Source organism: Salmo salar, chromosome 29 (assembly GCF_965601325.2).
Source record: "Salmo salar chromosome 29, fSalSal1, whole genome shotgun sequence".
In the NCBI taxonomy this organism is placed as follows: domain Eukaryota; kingdom Metazoa; phylum Chordata; class Actinopteri; order Salmoniformes; family Salmonidae; genus Salmo; species Salmo salar.
The window spans coordinates 32,990,201-33,009,364 of record NC_138319.1 but is presented as its reverse complement, the minus strand read 5'-3'; the positions used below and the strand labels follow the sequence as shown (position 1 = coordinate 33,009,364).

At 44.3% G+C, this 19,164-nt stretch overlaps 1 protein-coding gene across 1 annotated transcript in view; it reads right to left on the bottom strand.

Moving 5' to 3' along the window:
- LOC106590600 (pleckstrin homology-like domain family B member 2) overlaps nt 1–19,164 on the bottom strand; it is a 57,213-nt gene that overhangs the window by 20,648 nt on the left and 17,401 nt on the right. Inside the window, exons 3-6 of the mRNA XM_045710809.2 lie at nt 17,942–18,126; nt 13,377–14,504; nt 2,297–2,662; nt 1,210–1,380 (exon numbers count right to left, since the gene is read on the bottom strand). Of these exons, the coding sequence (XP_045566765.2) occupies nt 1,210–1,380; nt 2,297–2,662; nt 13,377–14,504; nt 17,942–18,126 (1,850 nt within the window). The remainder of the gene's footprint in view (nt 1–1,209; nt 1,381–2,296; nt 2,663–13,376; nt 14,505–17,941; nt 18,127–19,164) is intronic.

The window sequence follows — 19,164 nt, the reverse complement described above, 5'->3', positions numbered from 1 at the left end:
GGAGTGAGTCTGTCCACCTCTACCTGGATGGATGGAGAGAGAGGGAGGGAGTGAGTCTGTCCACCTCTACCTGGATGGATGGAGAGAGAGGGAGGGAGTGAGTCTGTCCACCTCTACCTGGATGGATGGAGAGAGAGGGAGGGAGTGAGTCTGTCCACCTCTACCTGGATGGATGGAGAGAGAGGGAGGGAGTGAGTCTGTCCACCTCTACCTGGATGGATGGAGAGAGAGGGAGGGAGTGAGTCTGTCCACCTCTACCTGGATGGATGGAGAGAGAGGGAGGGAGTGAGTCTGTCCACCTCTACCTGGATGGATGGAGAGAGAGGGAGGGAGTGAGTCTGTCCACCTCTACCTGGATGGATGGAGAGAGAGGGAGGGAGTGAGTCTGTCCACCTCTACCTGGATGGATGGAGAGAGAGGGAGGGAGTGAGTCTGTCCACCTCTACCTGGATGGATGGAGAGAGAGGGAGGGAGTGAGTCTGTCCACCTCTACCTGGATGGATGGAGAGAGAGGGAGGGAGTGAGTCTGTCCACCTCTACCTGGATGGATGGAGAGAGAGGGAGGGAGTGAGTCTGTCCACCTCTACCTGGATGGATGGAGAGAGAGGGAGGGAGTGAGTCTGTCCACCTCTACCTGGATGGATGGAGAGAGAGGGAGGGAGTGAGTCTGTCCACCTCTACCTGGATGGATGGAGAGAGAGGGAGGGAGTGAGTCTGTCCACCTCTACCTGGATGGATGGAGAGAGAGGGAGGGAGTGAGTCTGTCCACCTCTACCTGGATGGAGAGAGAGGGAGTGAGTCTGTCCACCTCCACCTGGATGGAGAGAGAGGGAGTGAGTCTGTCCACCTCCACCTGGGTGGAGAGAGAGGGAGTGAGTCTGTCCACCTCCACCTGGATGGAGAGAGAGGGAGTGAGTCTGTCCACCTCTACCTGGATGGAGAGAGAGGGAGTGAGTCTGTCCACCTCTACCTGGATGGAGAGAGAGGGAGTGAGTCTGTCCACCTCCACCTGGGTGGAGAGAGAGGGAGTGAGTCTGTCCACCTCCACCTGGGTGGAGAGAGAGGGAGTGAGTCTGTCCACCTCTACCTGGGTGGAGAGGCAGTAAGTATTTGTCTTTCTACCCAACTTTTTCTCTACATCTCTCCCTCCCTCCTTTCCTCTCTCCCTCCCCCTATATCTCTGTCCCTCCCTCCCCCATCCCTCCTTACTTCTCTGAGTGATTCGTCCATCTGGTTATCCAGTTCTTTGATCTTCTGTTCCAGCTTGTCCATGTTGTTGAGCACCTGGATCCTCTCCTCCTCCACACGGGTCACCCTTCCCCGCCGCCCCCGGACCTCTCCTCCCCCCGGGCCCCCCCGCCGTCCCTCCTCTGCCAGTGCCTAAAGATGACATCACACTCTCACAATGGAATCTATGCTAAGTTCTTTATTCACTGGTCCTGGAGAGATATTGGTGATGCTGTTGTCTGTTCCCAGCCCAGAACAAACCTGATTCAGTTGATCTAGATCTTGATAATTAGTTGAATAATGCGTGTTAGTGCTGAGCAGGAACAAAAGCCTGCACCCACTACAGGTCGTCCAGAACAAGGGCTAAAAAAAAACACTGTGGTCATAGACATGTTCTAGGTGTTAACGTGATAGCTTCATTGGTTGGATTTAGCTGTCCACACACACATCTCCTGTGACCTACTCTCACAGCTGCACAGAAACCTAACTTGAAATACAGTATCCAGCACCTCCAGGTTCTGACACGGTAAATAGAAGACCAATTCACTAGAACAAACGACCCTGACCTCTAAAGCTTGTTGTGGGGGTCTAAGAAGATAAGACATTTTTGCGAGTAGATAAAATATGTGGATCCTAAATGGTAGAGTAAGTCAGATTCCAGAGGAGTTTCCACAACAGAACTAAGCAATGTAGAAGGAGGCGTTGAGACGTGGCCAGGGCCGGTGTGTGTTTTCCTCTGTAATACTTTATGGTGAGAGGGGATCTCTCTACCACTCTTATCCCTCTCTCCTTTAACTCTTATGAGAAGCAACATTAAGCTTCGTAAAGACTGTTATTAAGCTTGTGTAAGGACTGCCTGACCTGAGGTCTCGTTAACAGGTTGCCAGGTGATGAACACTTTGCCTCCTGTCAATCATTTAACAAGGCTTAATTAAGCTTTACTCAGAGGAAGGACAGCAGTAGCACCTTACGTATATCTGTGTGTCAGAGAGAGAGAGAGAGAGAGAGGGGGGCAGATAGGTTGGCTGAAAGGGGAGAAAGAGAGTGTGAGAAAGTGAAGAAGTCTCACCTGATTGGTCCTCGGTAGATGCGGGGTGGGCGAGGAGGCAGAGCTTTGTAGAGTGACGACGGGCGATTCCGCCCTGTTGTCACGGTGATCGCTGCTCCATCGCTGTCTGACCTGGCGCTCCTTGTCGTTACCATAATAATCGTTTTCCGAGCCGGTACCATTTCCGTTAACGGTTAAGTCGAAGAAGACTGATACTGGCTCTTTGTCGTCAGAGACCTGGAGCTTCTCTAGTTCCCGGTTGATCTTTTGGATGTCGGCTAGACCGGCACCGGTACCTGGACTAGAACCAACACCCTTCTCCCTGTCCTGCTCCGATCGCCCCAGCTCTGAACACAAAGACAGGATGGTCTCCAGCCGTTGGAGTTCCTACAACACACGCAGAAACCCACACAAACATGTACACTACCGTTCACAAGACCAGGGTCACTTAGAAATGTCCTTGTTTTGGAAGAAAAGCACATTTTTTGTCCATTAAAATAACATCAAATTGGTCAGAAATACAGTGTAGACATTGTTAATGTTGTAAATGACTATTGAAGGTGGAAACGGCAGATTCTTTATGGAAAATCTACATAGGTGTACAGAGGCCCATTATCAGCAACCCTCACTCCTGTGTTCCAATGTCACGTTTTGTTAGCTAATCCAAGTTTGTCATTTTAAAAGGCTAATTGATCATTAGAAAATCATTTTGCAATTATGCTAGCATAGCTGAAAACTGTTGTTCTGATTAACCTGTTAGGGCTAGGGGGCAGTATTGACACGGCTGGATAAAAAACGTACCCGATTTAATCTGGTTACTACTCCTGCCCAGTAACTAGAATATGCATATAATTATTGGCTTTGGATAGAAAACACCCTAAAGTTTCTAAAACTGTTTGAATGGTGTCTGTGAGTATAACAGAACTCATATGGCAGGCAAAAACCTGAGAAGATTTCATGCAGGAAGTGGCCTGTCTGACAAGGTGTCGTTCTTCTTGTCTCTGTTTATTGAAGAGTGAGGATCTTCGCTATAACGTGACACTTCCTACGGCTGCCATAGGCTCTCAAAAGGCGGCAAAACGCTGAATCGTGGCTTTGCAGGCTCTGGCTGAAAAAAAGTAGCGCGTTTGGGTAGTGGCTGGTTACAGTACTGTGAGACTCAGGCTCGTGCCCGCGTCGACCGAAAGCTCTCCTTTCCTTTGTCTGTTTACCTAAAAGGATATTCCCGGTTGGAATATTATCGCTTTTTTACGAGAAAAATGGCATAAAATGGATTTTAAACAGCGGTTGACATGCTTCAAAGTACGGTAATGGATAATTTAGATTTTTGTCACGAATTGCGCCATGCGCACGACCCTTATTTACCATTCGGATAGTGTCTGGAACGCACGAACAAAACGCCGCTATTTGGATATAACGATGGATTATTTTGGACCAAACCAACATTTGTTATTGAAGTAGAAGTCCTGGGAGTGCATTCTGACGAAGACAACAAAAGGTAATCAAACTTTTGTAATAGTAAATCTGATATTGGTGAGTGCTAAACTTGCCGGGTGTCTAAATAGCTAGCCCGTGATGGCTGGGCTATGTACTTAGAATATTGCAAAATGTGCTTTCACCAAAAAGCTATTTTAAAATCGGACATATCGAGTGCATAGAGGAGTTCTGTATCTATAATTCTTAAAATAATTGTTATGCTTTTTGTGAACGTTTATCGTGAGTAATTTAGTAAATTGTTAGTGAATTCGCCGGAAGTTTGCGGGGGTATGCTAGTTCTGAACGTCACATGCTAATGTAAAAAGCTGGTTTTTGATATAAATATGAACTTGATTGAACAAAACATGCATGTATTGTATAACATAATGTCCTAGGGTTGTCATCTGATGAAGATCAAAGGTTAGTGCTGCATTTAGCTGTCTTCTGGGTTTTTGTGACATTATATGCTAGCTTGAAAAATGGGTGTCTGATTATTTCTGGCTTGGTACTCTGCTGACATAATCTAATGTTTTGCTTTCGTTGTAAAGCCTTTTTGAAATCGGACAGTGTGGTTAGATTAACGAGAGTCTTGTCTTTAAATAGCTGTAAAATAGTCATATGTTTGAGAAATTGAAGTAATAGGATTTTTAAGGTATTTGAAAATCGTGCCACTGGATTAGACTGGCTGTTGCGTAGGTGGGACGAATTCGTCCCGCCTAGCCCAGAGAGGTTAAAGAAGCAATAAAAAAACTGTCCTTTAGACTAGTTGAGTATCTGGAGCATCAGCATTTGTGGGTTCAATTACAGGCTCAAAATGGCCAGAAACAAAGACCTTTCTTCTGAAACTCGTCAGTCTATTCTTGTTCTGAGAAATGAAGGCTATTCCATTTGAGAAATTGCTAAGAAACTGAAGATCTCGTACAACGCTGTGTACTACTCCCTTCACAGAACAGCGCAAACTGTGTCTAACCAGATAGAAAGAGGAGTGGGAGGCCCCGGTGCACAACTGAGCAAGAGGACAAGTCCATTAGTGTCTAGTTTGAGAAACAGACACCTCACAAGTCCTCAGCTGGCAGCTTCATTAAATAGTACCCACAAAACACCAGTCTCAACGCCAACAGTGAAGAGGCGACTCTGGGAACACATGGCGCAGTAAGGACCTCAACATGACAGCAGCTCAATGCCCTAGCTGTGAACAGAGCAACATGCCCAACCGCCACTAATACACCCGCCCAAGTCCCACCCTGCGACCAAAGAGGTATGTATCAGATGCTCTGCTCACACCTACACAGTGATGGTCCGGGCCTAAACCACACAAAATCAACACTAGACACTATGAAAGACAAAGCTTTTACGATCTCTTCCTGGAATATACAAGGTCTGAGGTAATCTGCCTTTAGCCTAAAGAGCAGGAACCCAGACTTCAAAGAAATTGGAAATACAGACATTGTCATCCTACAAGAAACATAGTATAGAGGAGACGGACCCACTATTTGCCCTCCAGGTTACAGAGAGCTGGTAGTCCCATCCACCAAACTACCAGGTGTAAAACGGAAGAAACTCAGGGGTTATGCTAATTTGTTACAGGGCAGACCTAACCCACTCTATTAAACTAGTCAAAACTGGAACATTTTACATCTGGCTAGAAATTAATACGGAAATTATCTCAAAATGTCCTCATTGTGCTACCTATACCCCCCCAATACAAATTCCCTGTCTTAGGTCAGTTAGGATCACCACTTTATTTTAAGAATGTGACATTTTGGAATAATAGTAGAAAGAATGATTTATTTCAGCTTTTATTTCTTTCATCACATTCCCAGTGGGTCAGAAGTTTACATACACTCAATTAGTATTTGGTAGAATTGTCTTTAAATTGTTTAACTTGGGTCAAACATTTCAGGTAGCCTTCCACAAGCTTCCCACAATAAGTTGGGTGAATTTTCCTCCTGACAGAGCTGGTGTAACCGAGTCAGGATTGCAGGCCTCCTTGCTCGCACACGCCTTTTCAGTTCTGCCCACACATTTTCTATAGGATTGAGGTCAGGGCTTTGTGATGGCCACTCCAACACCTTGACTTTCTTGTCCTTAAGCCATTTTGCCACAACTTTGGAAGTATGCTTGGGGTCATTGTCCATTTGGAAGACTCATTTGCGACCAAGCTTTAACTTCCTGACTGATGTCTTGAGATGTTGCTTAAATATATCTACATAATTTTCTTTCCTGATGATGCCATCTATTTTGTGAAGTGCACCAGTCCATCCTGCAGCAAAGCACCCCCCAACATGATGCTGCCACCCCTGTGCTTCACAGTTGGGATGGTGTTCTTCGGCTTGCAAGCCTCACCCCCCCCCCCCCCCCCAAACATAACTATGGTCATTATAGCCAAACAGTTCTATTTTTGTTTCATCAGACTAGAGAACATGTCTCCAAAAAGTACGCTCTTTGTCCCCATGTGCAGTTGCAAACCGTAGTCTGGCTTTTTTATGGCGGTTTTGGAGCAGTGGCTTCTTCCTTGCTGAGCGGCATTTCAGGTTATGTCGACATGGGACTCGTTTTACTGTGGAAATAGATACTTTTGGACCTGTTTCCTCCAGCATCTTCACTACGTCCTTTGCTGTTGTTCTGGGATTTATTTGCACTTTTCGCACCAAAGTATGTTCATCTCTAGGAGACAGAACGCGTTTCCTTCCTGAGCGGTATGACGGCTGCGTGGTACCATTGTGTTTATACTCGCGTACTATTGTTTGTACAGATGAACGTGATACCTTCGGGCATTTGGAAATTGCTCCCAAGGATGAACCAGACTTGTGGCGGTCTACAATTTTTTTCTGAGGTCTTGCCTGATTTCTTTTGATTTTACCATGATGTCAAGCAAAGAGGCACTGAGTTTGAAGGTAGGCCTTGAAATACATCTACAGGTACACCTCCAATTGAGTCAAATGATGTCAATTAGCCTATCAGAAGCGTCTAAATCCATGACATAATTGTCTGGAATTTTCCAAGCTGTTTAAAGGCACAGTCAACTTAGTGGATGTAAACTTTTGACCCACTGGAATTGTGATACAGTGAATTATAAGTGAAATAATCTGTCTGTAAACAATTGTTGGAAAAATTACTTGTGTCATGCACAAAGTAGATGTCCTATCCGACTTGAACTATAGTTTGTTAACAAGAAATTTGTGGAGTGGTTGAAAATCGAGTTTTAATGACTCCAACCTAAATGTACGTAAACTTCCAACTTCAAATGTACATGATCAATTACAAATCTTAGAATCAGCTATTAAAAGACTACCAGAACCCACTGGATTCTCCAATTACATTGAATGAAATACAGGACAAAATAAAAACCCTCCAACCCAAAATGGCCTGTGGTGTTGATGATGATATCCTACATGAAATGATAAAATATACAGACCAATTGGCTATACTTAAACTCTTAACATCACCCTCAGATCTGGCATCTTCCCCAATATTTGGAACCAAGGACTGATAACCCCAATCCACTAAAGTGGAGACAAATTTGACCCCAGTTGGTAGAGCATGGTGTTTGCAATGCCAGCATGGTGTGTGCAAAGCCAAGGTTATGGGTTCGATTCCTACGGGGGGCCAGTACCAAAAAAAAAATGCATTAAATGTATGCATTCACTACTGTAAGTCGCTCTGGATAAGAGCGTCTGCTAAATGACTAAAATGTAAATGTAACCTTGGGAAAATCCTCTGCATCATCATTAACAGCAGACTTGTATATTACCTTAGTGAAAAAATGTACTGAGCATATGTCAAATTGGCTTTTTACCAAATTAACGTATGACAGACCACGTATTCACCCTGCACACCCTAACTGACAAACAAAACATAGTCTTCTCATGCTTTGTTGACTTCAAAAAAGCTTTTGACTCAATTTGGCATGAGAGTCTGCTATACAAATTGATGGAAAGTGGTGTTGGGGGGAAAAACAGACGACATTATAAAATCCATGTACACAAACAACAAGTGTGCGGTTAAATTTCTTTTAAAAGCAGGCACATTTCTTTCCACAGGCCTGTGGGGTGAGACAGGGATGCAGCTTAAGCCCCACCCTCTTCAACATATATATCAACAAATTGTTGAGGGCACTACAACAGTCTGCATCACCTGGCCTCACCCTACTAGAATCTGAAATCAATTGTGTACAGTTTGCTGATGATCTGGTGCTTCTGTCCTGGGCCCTGACAGTAAATCTCAGTAAGACAAAAATAATGGTGTTGCAAAAAAAATCCAGTTGCCAGGACCACAAATACAAATTCCATCTAGACACCGTTGCCCTAGAGCACACAAAAAAAACTATACATACCTCAGCCTAAACATCAGCGCCACAGGTAACTTCCACAAATCTGTGAACGATCTTGAGATACAAGGCAAGAAGGGCGTTCTATGGCATCAAAAGGAACATCAAAATTTGACATACCAATTAGGACATGGCTAAAAATACTTGAAACAGTTATAGAACCTTTATGGTTGTGAGGTCTGGGGTCCGCTCACCAATCAAGAATTCAAAACAATGGGACAAACAGCAAACTGAGACTCTGCATGCAGAATTCTGCAAAAATATCCCCAGTGTACAACGTAAAACACCAAATAAAGCATGCAGAGCACAATTAGGCAGATACCGCTAATTATCAAAATCCAGAAAAGAGCCATTAAAATTCTACAACCACCTAAAAGGAAGCAATTCCCAAACCTTCCATAACAAAGCCATCACCTACAGAGAGGTGAACCTGGCGAAGAGCCCCCTAAGCAAGCTGGCCCTGGGGCTCTGTTCACAAACACAAACAAACCACACAGAGCCCCTTGACAGCAACACAATTAGACCCAAACAAATAAGGAAAAAAAAAACAATTACTTGACACATTGAAAATAATTATTTAAAAAAAACAGAGCAAACTAGATTGGTATTTGGCCCTAAACAGAGTATACAGTGGCAGAATACCTCACCACTGTGACTGACCCAAAATTAAGGAAAGCTTTGACTATGTACAGACTCAGTGAGCAAGAGAAGATAGGCTATGCGCACACTGCCCACAAAATGAGCTGCCCTTCCTAATCTGCCAAATGTATGACCATATTAGAGACACATATTGCCATCAGATTACACAAACCCACAAAGAATTCAAAAACAAATCCAATATTGATAAACTCCCATATCAAATTAAATCAAATTTTATTTGTCACATGAGCCAAATACAACAAGTGTAGACCTTACAGTGAAACGCTTCCTTACAAACCCTTAACCAATAATGCAGATAAGAAATGTACCTAAAAAATTACAAATAGTTAAAGAGCAGCAGTAAAATAACAATAGTGAGGCTATATACAGGGGGTACCGGTACAGAGTCAATGTGCGGAGGCACCGGTTAGTCGAGGTAATTGAAGTAATGTAGGTAGAGTTATTAAAGTGATTATGCATAGACAATAACAGAGAGTAGCAGCAGCATAGAAGGGGGGGGGGGGGGTGCAAATAGTCTGGGTAGCCATTTGATTATCTGTTCAGGAGTCTTATGGCTTGGGGGTAGAAGCTGTTTAGAAGCCTTTTGGACCTAGACTTGGTGCTCCGGTTCCACTTGCTGTGCGGTAGCAGAGAGAACAGTCTATGACTAGGGTGGCTGGAGTCTTTGACACCACCTGGTATAGAGGTCCTGGACAGCAGGAAGCTTGGTCCCAGTGATGTACTGGGCCGTACGCATTACCCTCTATTAGGTGAAATACCACAGTGTTTTATTTTTTTATTTCACCTTTATTTAACCAGGTAGGCAAGTTGAGAACAAGTTCTCATTTACAATTGAGACCTGGCCAAGATAAAGCAAAGCAGTTCGACAACATACAACACAGAGTTACACATGGAGTAAAACAAACAAAGTCAATAATACAGTAGAAAAATTAATCTATATACAATGTGAGCAAATGAGGTCAGATAAGGGAGGTAAAGGCAAAAAAGGCCATAACTATAGTTTTTTAACAAGAAATGTGTGGAGTGGTTGAAAAACGAGTTTTAATGACTCCAACCTAAGTGTATGTAAAACTTCCAACTTCAACTTTATACATACTGTATGTTATTCAATGTGTTTCTAGAGGCTAATAGCAGTAAGGCCAAAACCAATGTTTCATCAAAACTTACAGGTGTCCTAAAATTCTAAATCAAATGGCTAAATAGTCATTGGTATGACCATCGTAAAACAATTCCATATGTTAACTCAGTAGAAACCCAGCGATGGGGCATTAGACCTCAGGAGGGTACATTAAGATAATAACTGCCAGAATAAAGGAAACACCAACATAGTGTCTCAATGGGGGCGTTGGGCCGCCACCAACCACCAGGTAACTGCCAGAATAAAGGAAACACCAACATAGTGTCTTAATGGGGGCGTTGGGCCACCAACCACCAGGTAACTGCCAGAATAAAGGAAACACCAACATAGTGTCTTAATGGGGGCATTGGACCACCACCAGCCACCAGAACAGCTTCAACGATCCTTGGCATAGATTCTACAAGTGTCTGGAACTCTATTGGAGGTGCAGTGATCTGTGAGCTGCTCTGACAGCTGGTGCTTAAAGCTAGTGAGGGAGATAAGTGTTTCCAGTTTCAGTGTTCAATTACAGCAGAAAGATTTATGACCTGCATTGAAGATTTTCCAGTACCTATAGAATTTTCCAGTACCTATACTGTTTTCTTAGATGTAAGCAGAATCAATACACGGTTAACCATTAGACATGTGTAAACATAATGTAAGCAGAAACCATGTGATTGTGCAAAGCTGGATCAACACAAGCCTAGTCATTTTGGGTCATGCTTGGTCTTGTGAAGGTCATTGGACAGCCACATTAGTTAATCAGTTATAGGCACCATTAAACATACACCTGCATCAGGAGTGTGCATGTCTATTTTTGTGTCATTGCTATGGTCACACCACCAATATAATCTATGTCCTAATGTCTGTACCAATAAGAAAGTGTAAACAAGTCAGAAGTGAGACTGAAAGAGAATAGTGGCCAAGGCTAAAGGGTAGTGGAGTGACTATGTATGTTATGTAAGGGTGAAACTGTATAAAAGGAGAGGGCTGAGACTGGAAAAATCAGTTGGTCCATGGGCCTGCTCGGCTTTGTTACTTTGTAATAAAGTCTATTTGAATTCACAAGTTCCGGTATCTGAGAAATATTATTCAGCAAATATTTCCAAGACACCTGTTACCACAAGAAAAGGGCAACCAGTGAAGAACAAACACCATTGTAAATACAAACCATATTAATTTATTTCCTCTTTTGTACATTAACTATTTGCACATCACTACAACACTGTATATAGACATATGACATTTGAATTGTCTTTATTCGTTATGGAACTTGTGTGAGTGTAATGTTTACTGTAATGTTTACTTTACTTTTGGTTATCTATTTTCACTTGCTTTGGCAATGTTAACATACAGTGCATTTAGAAAGTATTCAGACCCCTTGACTTTTTCCACTTTGTTACATTACAGCATTATTCTAAAACTGATTAAATAGTTTTTCCCCCTCATCAATCTACACACAATACCCCATAATGAAAAAGCAAAAACTGGTTTAGAAATTTGTGCAAATGCATTACAAATTTAAAAAATGTAATATCACATTTACATAAGTATTCAGACCCTTCACTAAGTCTTCTTGGGTATGACACTACAAGCTTGACACACCTGTATTTGGGGAGTTTCTCCCATTCTTCTCTGCAGATCCTCTCAAGCTCTGTCAGGTTGAATGGGGAGCGTTACTGCAAAGCTATTTTCAGGTCTTCCCAGAGATGTTCGATCGGGTTCAAGTCCAGGCTCTGGCTGGGCCACTCAATGACATGCAGAGACTTGTCCCCAAGCCACTCCTGCGTTGTCTTGGCTGTGTGCTTAGATTCGTTGTCCTGTTGGGGAAGGTGAACCTTCGCCCCAGTCTAAGGTCTTGAGAGCTCTGGAGTAGGTTTTCATCAAGGATCTCTCTGTACTTTGCTCTGTTCACGTTTCCCTCAATCCTGAGTAGTCTCCCAGTTTCTGCCGCTGAAAAACATCCCCACAGCATGATGCTGCCACCACCATCCTTCACTGTAGGGATTGTGCCAGGTTTCCTCCAGATGTGACGCTTGGCATTAGGCCAAATAGTTCAATCTTGGATTCATCAGAACAGAGAATCTTGTTTCTCCTGGTCTGAGAGTCTTTAGGTGCCTTTTGGCAAACTCCAAGTGGGCTGTCATGTGCCTTTTTCTGAGGAGTGACTTCTGTCTGGTCACTCTACCATAAAGGCCTGATTTGTAGAGTGCTGCAGAGATGGTTGTCCTTCTGGAAGGTTCTCCCATCTCCACAGAGGAACTCTGGAGCTCTGTCAGAGTGACCATCGGGTTCTTAGTCACCTCCCTGACCAAGGCCCTTCTCCCCTGATTGCTCAGTGTGGTTGGAAGGCTAACTCTGGAACCATCGAGACTGTTCCTAAACTTCTTCCATTTAAGAATAATGGAGGCCACTATGTTCTTGGGGACCTTCAATGCTACAGACATATTTTGGTACCCTTCCCCAGATTTGTGCCTCGACACAATCCTGTCTCAGAGATCTACGGACAATTCCTTCGACCTCATGGCTTGGTTTTTGCTCTGACATGCACTGTCAACTGTGGGACCTTATATAGACAGGTGTGTGCCTTTTCAAATCATGTCCAATCAATTGAATTTACCACCGCTTGACTCCAATCAAGGTGTGGAAACAACTTAATGATGATCAATGGAAACAGGATTTACCTGAGCTCAATTTCGAGTCTCACAGCAAAGGGTCTGAATACTTATGTAAATTAGGTATTTCTAAAAACCTGTTTTCACTGTCATTATGGGGTATTGTGATGTCATTATGGAGTATTGTGATGTCATTATGGAGTATTGTGATTAGATTGATGAGGGAAAAAAACTTGAATCCATTTTAGAATAAGGCTATAACGTAACAAAATGTGGAAAAATTCAAGGGGTCTGAATACTTTCCGAATGCACTGTTTCCCATGCCAATAAAGCCTTTTGAATTGAGGGGAGAGAGAGAGAAAGAGACAGCAAGAGAGCGAGCGAGAGAATGAGCGAGTGTGTATATCCACCTGCGGTATATTCCTACTCATTAATTCAATCTGGTTCTAACCCACATCTGATGGTTCTGTTATGGGTTCCAAAATCACCCGGACCAACCCATCTGGGCGGTACTCCAGATGGCCTGACTTATGGAACCACACACACTCACAAACCACACACACACCACGGAGAGCCCAAAGAAGTCTGTACTTTCCTCTGAACTGGACCCAACAAAGTGAAGGAGTGAGAATAGCTACGTATCTTAGCATAGGCTAGCAACCAGAGGCCTTAGCACTGAACCTCCCTCAGGGAACGTGTGTGTGTGTGTGTGTGTGTGTGTGTGTGTGTGTGTGTGTGTGTGTGTGTGTGTGTGTGTGTGTGTGTGTGTGCCCAAACAGTGCACCTCCTGAACAATGTCTTCAAGAGGTCGAGAGGGAAGTTATCCAATTCCACCCATCCTGTTCCTCATTTAATTACTATTTCATTTGGATAATTTCAAACAGACACACACACACTACTCACCAGTCTCTCCACTTCCTGTTCTCGCAGTCTCTCGTCTCTCTGGCGATGGTGGTAGTCAATCAGTTCTTCTTTCCCACTCAGGGAGCTGATGCTGCCACTCCTCACCCTGAACCCCCCTGGTGGGGTCAACCCCGCCCCCAGCCCCACCCCTCCCTTTCCAAATGACTGCCTTCGTTCCTCTAATCCTAGCCCAGGCTCCAGGCTTCCCCCCCTGTGCTCTCTCCCCCTCTCCCCCAGAAAGAGCTCTGGTCCTGGGGTGGCTCCTCGGCTGGCTGGCCTCTTTGGCTCCTGAAGGCTGGAGGTGGAGCTGGTGGAGGTGAGGCTGAGTTTCTTGGCCACACGGGGGCTGGAAGAGCCCCCTGATAGGGACGGTGTGGTCACGTCTGGAGGGGCCTGGGTGGGAGACTCAGGGATGGAGAGCGAGATGGATTCCACCCCCTCTCCTTGGTTCCGGTTCATGTTTTGGGCCTGGCTGTAGTTGAAGTTAGTGATTTGGTTATGGTCGTAGTTGTTGTTTGTGGTGTGGTTTTGTCTGTTGTTGTGAGAGGAGTTGCGTAGAGGATTAGAGGTCAGGGGGAGGGAAAACAGGGCCAGGGCTCTGTTGTCATGAGAACGAGGTGACGATGAGGGGCAGAGGCGGGGCAGTGAGTGGCTGTGACTTTCCATCATGCCGCCTATAGACCCTGCAGAGTACTTCCTGGTTCGGTTGCTAGGCACTGGCTCGTGGTTGCCGTGGCTTCGGAGTCCCAGGCGGGGGCTGGAGGGCATGCTGGCTGCTCCACTAGGTGGAAAGAGCGATGAGGGTGGAGGAGAGGAGAGGCTATCACCACCGGCCACTGAGTTAGAGGAACCTCCCCCATTCCGCATCGACAACAGGGAGGAGGAGTTTGGGTTTAGTGGGCGTCGCCCATTGCCAGGGGAGATAAGCAGGCTGTCCTGTGACTGGTAGGATTGTTTCCGGGTCATGGAGGTTCGGGAGGAAGGGGGGTCGGAGCGCCGAGAGGGGGAGCGAGGGGCGGCAGCTTTGCCAGAGAGAGGAGGACGATCAGAGCCGTAGAAACGCCTAGCCTGTTCCTGATAGGCTGACCACATGGAGGTGGGTGAGGTCACAGGCGTGGTGGGTGGAGACTGGGAGGGAGAGAGAAGAGAATTCATTAGGAATGCCCATCTAGCAGGGAACTCAACTACTATTTCAGAAGGTCCGGTCACACAAATTTCCTAGGTGCAGTGGGGACCCGTCATTCAGGGCAGGTGAGGCAGATTTTTTTGGCTGTTGTTGCCTGTTATTTTGGCATTAATACGTGCCACATATCAGTTTGCAAACAAACAAAAAAATCATAATCATTGAGTTAATAAAGCCACATACAAACGTGGTCTCTTTTTTGCATTCTTGAGTAAGGTAGCTCCAAAATGCAGGTGTTTCAGCCTAGCTTAGTGCTTTCTGTGGTGGTGGGGCAGCCAGCGGAAAATACAGAGCGTAGGGGTTGGTAATGTTTTCTAGTTGCGCCGTGATTGGCTCAATTTTCTGTCACTCATGGGGACACTACGATGCCGCAAAATCTACGGGGAGAGCTCGAAAATTCAAGCCCCTTGGGTGCTGCCATAGACTTACAGAAGTGCCCATCTAAGAAGGCTCAAGGTCATTGGCCAAAGATAAAATGACATATCTACAGTAGCTTTGATTGGACTCAACGTCATACTTTCAAAATCTTAGCTAGCAAGCTATCCGTCATCATCATGAAGTAAGTCGACAATCTTCTGGCAAATCCTTTTCAATACTTGTCATATGAAGAGAAATTATAGATAAAACGTATCGGTGCTCATCGGCCATAGGACATAAACATTACACAACAAGTTGGAAATCGCAGATTCAACAATGAGTGATTTGGAAGGAATTAGTGGCTAACTGCAAGCATTGCAAAGCAATCACTAGCCTGCTATTCAGTGGAGAAGATGTGTAGTCCAAGTCTGGGTTCAAGGGTCTCTTTTTCAAGCTTAAAAGGATAAACATTCTGCACATTTCAAAACAACTGGAAACTAGGAACTGCGACTCCAGTGAGTTCAAGACAACTGGGAAGTAGGGATTTTTGTTGTTGCTCTGACTGGGAAAATACGTTTTGAACGGACATCCAACTCAGAATTCCAAGTCGGAAACTCGGGACTCTTTCTAGAGCTTTGACCTGAACATCACTGACGTCATGATTCAACCTTGTTTTTTTTCTCTCCATTTTCCAGTTGTCTTGAAAGCACCATAAATCCAGATAATGCCAGACTTTGATGACAGTTTTATGACCAAACATTTTTTTGTAACAGTGGTAAGATGTTGGGACTGCTGTTGGGACTCTGCTGTTGGGACAGCTTTATGTAGGCACCAGTGGTGGAAAAAGTACCCAATCGTCATACTTGAGTAAAAGTAAAGATACCTTAATAGAAAATGACTCAAGTAAAAGTCACCCAGCAAAATACTACTTGAGTAAAAAAAGTCTAAAATTATTTGGTTTCAAATATACTTAAGTATGAAAAGTAAATGGAATTGCTAAAATATCAAAAGTAAAAGTATAAATCATTTCAAATGTCTTATATTAAACAAAGCAGACGGCCACATTTTCTAGTATTTTTCATTTACAGAAAGCCAGGGGCACACTCCAACACTGAGACATTTACAAACGAAGCATGTGTTCAGTGAGTCCGCCAGATCTGAGGCAGTAGAGATGACCAGGGATGTTCTGTGTTCAGTGAGTCCACCAGATCAGAGGCAGTAGAGATGACCAGGGATGTTCTGTGTTCAGTGAGTCCTCCAGATCAGAGGCAGAAGAGATGACCAGGGATGTTCTGTGTTCAGTGAGTCCGCCAGATCAGAGGCAGTAGAGATGACCAGGGATGTTCTGTGTTCAGTGAGTCCTCCAGATCAGAGGCAGTAGGGATGACCTCTGTTTGGTGAGTCCTCCAGATCAGAGACAGTAGGGATGACCAGGGATGTTCTGTGTTCAGTGAGTCCTCCAGATCTGAGGCAGTAGGGATGACCAGGGATGTTATCTGTTTAATGAGTCCTCCAGATCAGAGGCAGTAGGGATGACCAGGGATGTTATCTGTTTAATGAGTCCTCCAGATCAGAGGCAGTAGGGATGACCAGGGATGTTATCTGTTTAATGAGTCCTCCAGATCAGAGGCTGTAGGGATGACCAGGGATGTTCTGTGTTCAGTGAGTCCTCCAGATCTGAGGCAGTAGGGATGACCAGGGATGTTCTGTGTTCAGTGAGTCCGCCAGATCAGAGGCAGTAGAGATGACCAGGGATGTTCTGTGTTCAGTGAGTCCTCCAGATCTGAGGCAGTAGGGATGACCAGGGATGTTCTGTGTTCAGTGAGTCCGCCAGATCAGAGGCAGTAGAGATGACCAGGGATGTTCTGTGTTCAGTGAGTCCGCCAGATCAGAGGCAGTAGAGATGACCAGGGATGTTCTCTTGATAAGCATGTGAATTAGACCATTTTCCCATCCTGGCAAGTTTTCAAAATGTAATTTTGGGTGTCAGGTAAAATATACAGAGTAAAAAATATTACTTTCTTTAGGAATGTAGTGAAGTAAAAGTACAAGTTCTTAAAAACATAAATAGTAAAGATACCCAAAAAACAACTTACATGTAATTAGTACTTAAAATATTTTTACTCAAGTACTTTTACTTATTTTTACTCAAGTACTCAAGTTCTTTTATTCAAGTATTTTTACTCAAGTACGCCACTGGTAGGCCCTAACAGTTTGTGGCACCGTTTGTCACCGCTATAGTCGAATTGAGTTTTCCCCCACCAAGATTTACATGCTAAATTTGCCACTGCCTAGGTGGCAAAGTCCGGAAGGATATTCAAATCAAATGTCACATGCGCCGAATACAACAGGTGTAGTAGACCTTACAGTGAAATGCTTACTTACAAGCCGTTAACCAACAATGCAGCTAAGTAAAAATAAGTATTAAGTAAAAATAATAAGTGTAAGTAAAACATAGAAAATAAAAGTAACAAATAATTAAAAAGCAGCAGTAAAGTAAAAGTAGCGAGGCTATATACAGGTGGTACCGGTACAGAGTCAATGTGGAGGCTATATACAGGGGGTACTGGTACAGAGTCAATGTGGAGGCTATATACAGGGGGTACTGGTACAGAGTCAATGCGCGGGGGCACCGGTTAGTTGAGGTAATTGAGGTAATATGTACATGTAGGTAGAGTTAAAGTGACTATGCATAGATAATAAACAGAGAGTAGCAGCAGCGTAATAGTCTGGGTAGCCCTTTGGTTAGCTGTTCAGGAGTCTTATGGCTTGGTGGTAGAAGATGTTAAGAAGTCTTTTGGACCAAATTGTATTGTAATTTATTGACTTAGTAATAAACCCCCCAACTCGCAATGCATGAAACCACAAACTGTTCGAACAGTTCATACCCCTCTTGTTGGCAGAGTCATAATGCTCAGTTTCTCAACTTCTACACATTTTGGGGAGGAGATCTGTATTGACCCCGTTCTGGGTCTGCCTGTTGAGTATGGTTGATCCTGCTGGGAGAGCTTTACAGCTGTCATACCTGTGTCATACTGAAGTAGGAGGGGGTAGCGTCCCCATTGGCTCTCAGGCTTGTCTCCAGGGCGATCTTCTTGCGTTGTAAGGTGTCCATCAAATCACGGAGCTCTGAAGCTGAGCGCATCCCTCTGGCGCTGCTGGCCCCTCCCACCTCCCCATGTCTGTAGTCACTACTAAACTTCAGATAGTCTGGGGAGAGAGAGAGAGCGAGAGCGCGAGAGAGAGCGAGAGAGAGCGAAGAGTTGATACATAAAGACATGTTATTTAAAAAGTGTCCATCTTCACCGTTAAGTGAATGGTGAAAAAAAAACATTTACATTAGCAGTCCCTGTTGTCTGTTTAGTCTGTTGAAGCCTATTGGACTGAGGAAGGGGAGAGGTATTAATAGCTCTCTGTATACGTGGGCCAGTGTGTGCCATCCCATTAGGAGTGAGGGTGAAAGTTGCATGGTGGATGTACGTGCAGCTACGTCGATTCCTAGCTGGTCTTGGCAGAACACCCATAACCCAAACAGCAGAGAGCAAATGGCCCATAACACAGAGGGCCTGACAGCCAACACACACACACACACACACCTATTCTCAGATCCAAAACTAATACACACATGGTAGTTCAGGTTTCTAAAAGTAGCAGAGCAACTGACTTCCTTACATTGGAATTTGGGGAAATAAAAACAGTCAGCGGTCAGGAATTTCCTCAATTCCCCTGACGGTTCCATTTCCCCTCCATCGCTGATCTGAAAACACTCTGTAGGTGAAAGCAATGGAGAGGAAACAGTCATTTTACTCATCAACGATAGGTAAGGGAAGAAATGTTTCCCTGAGTAATGGGACAGTTCTATCCATACCATCAAGACAGTAACACGCATGACCTCCAAGACACACATAACCACTAAAAGTAGACGGGCACGTGTGCATCTACCCAGCTAGCACATCGTTCCTTGGAAGTTGTGGGAATGAACGTTTTTGGTTTCCAAATTGGTTCTGGGAATGAAGCCAAAAGTTTCCTGATCGAAACAACTGAAATGTTTTTTAAATGTTCTGGGAACGGAAGTGAAACTATCACCTGTTCTGGGAATGTACAAATCAAATTGTATTGGTCACATAAACATATTTAGCAGATGTTATTGCAGGTGTAGCGAAACGCTTGTTTTCCTAGCAGTGCAGTAGTATCTAACAATTCACAACAATACACAAATCTAAAAGTAAAAGAAGGGAATTAGGAATA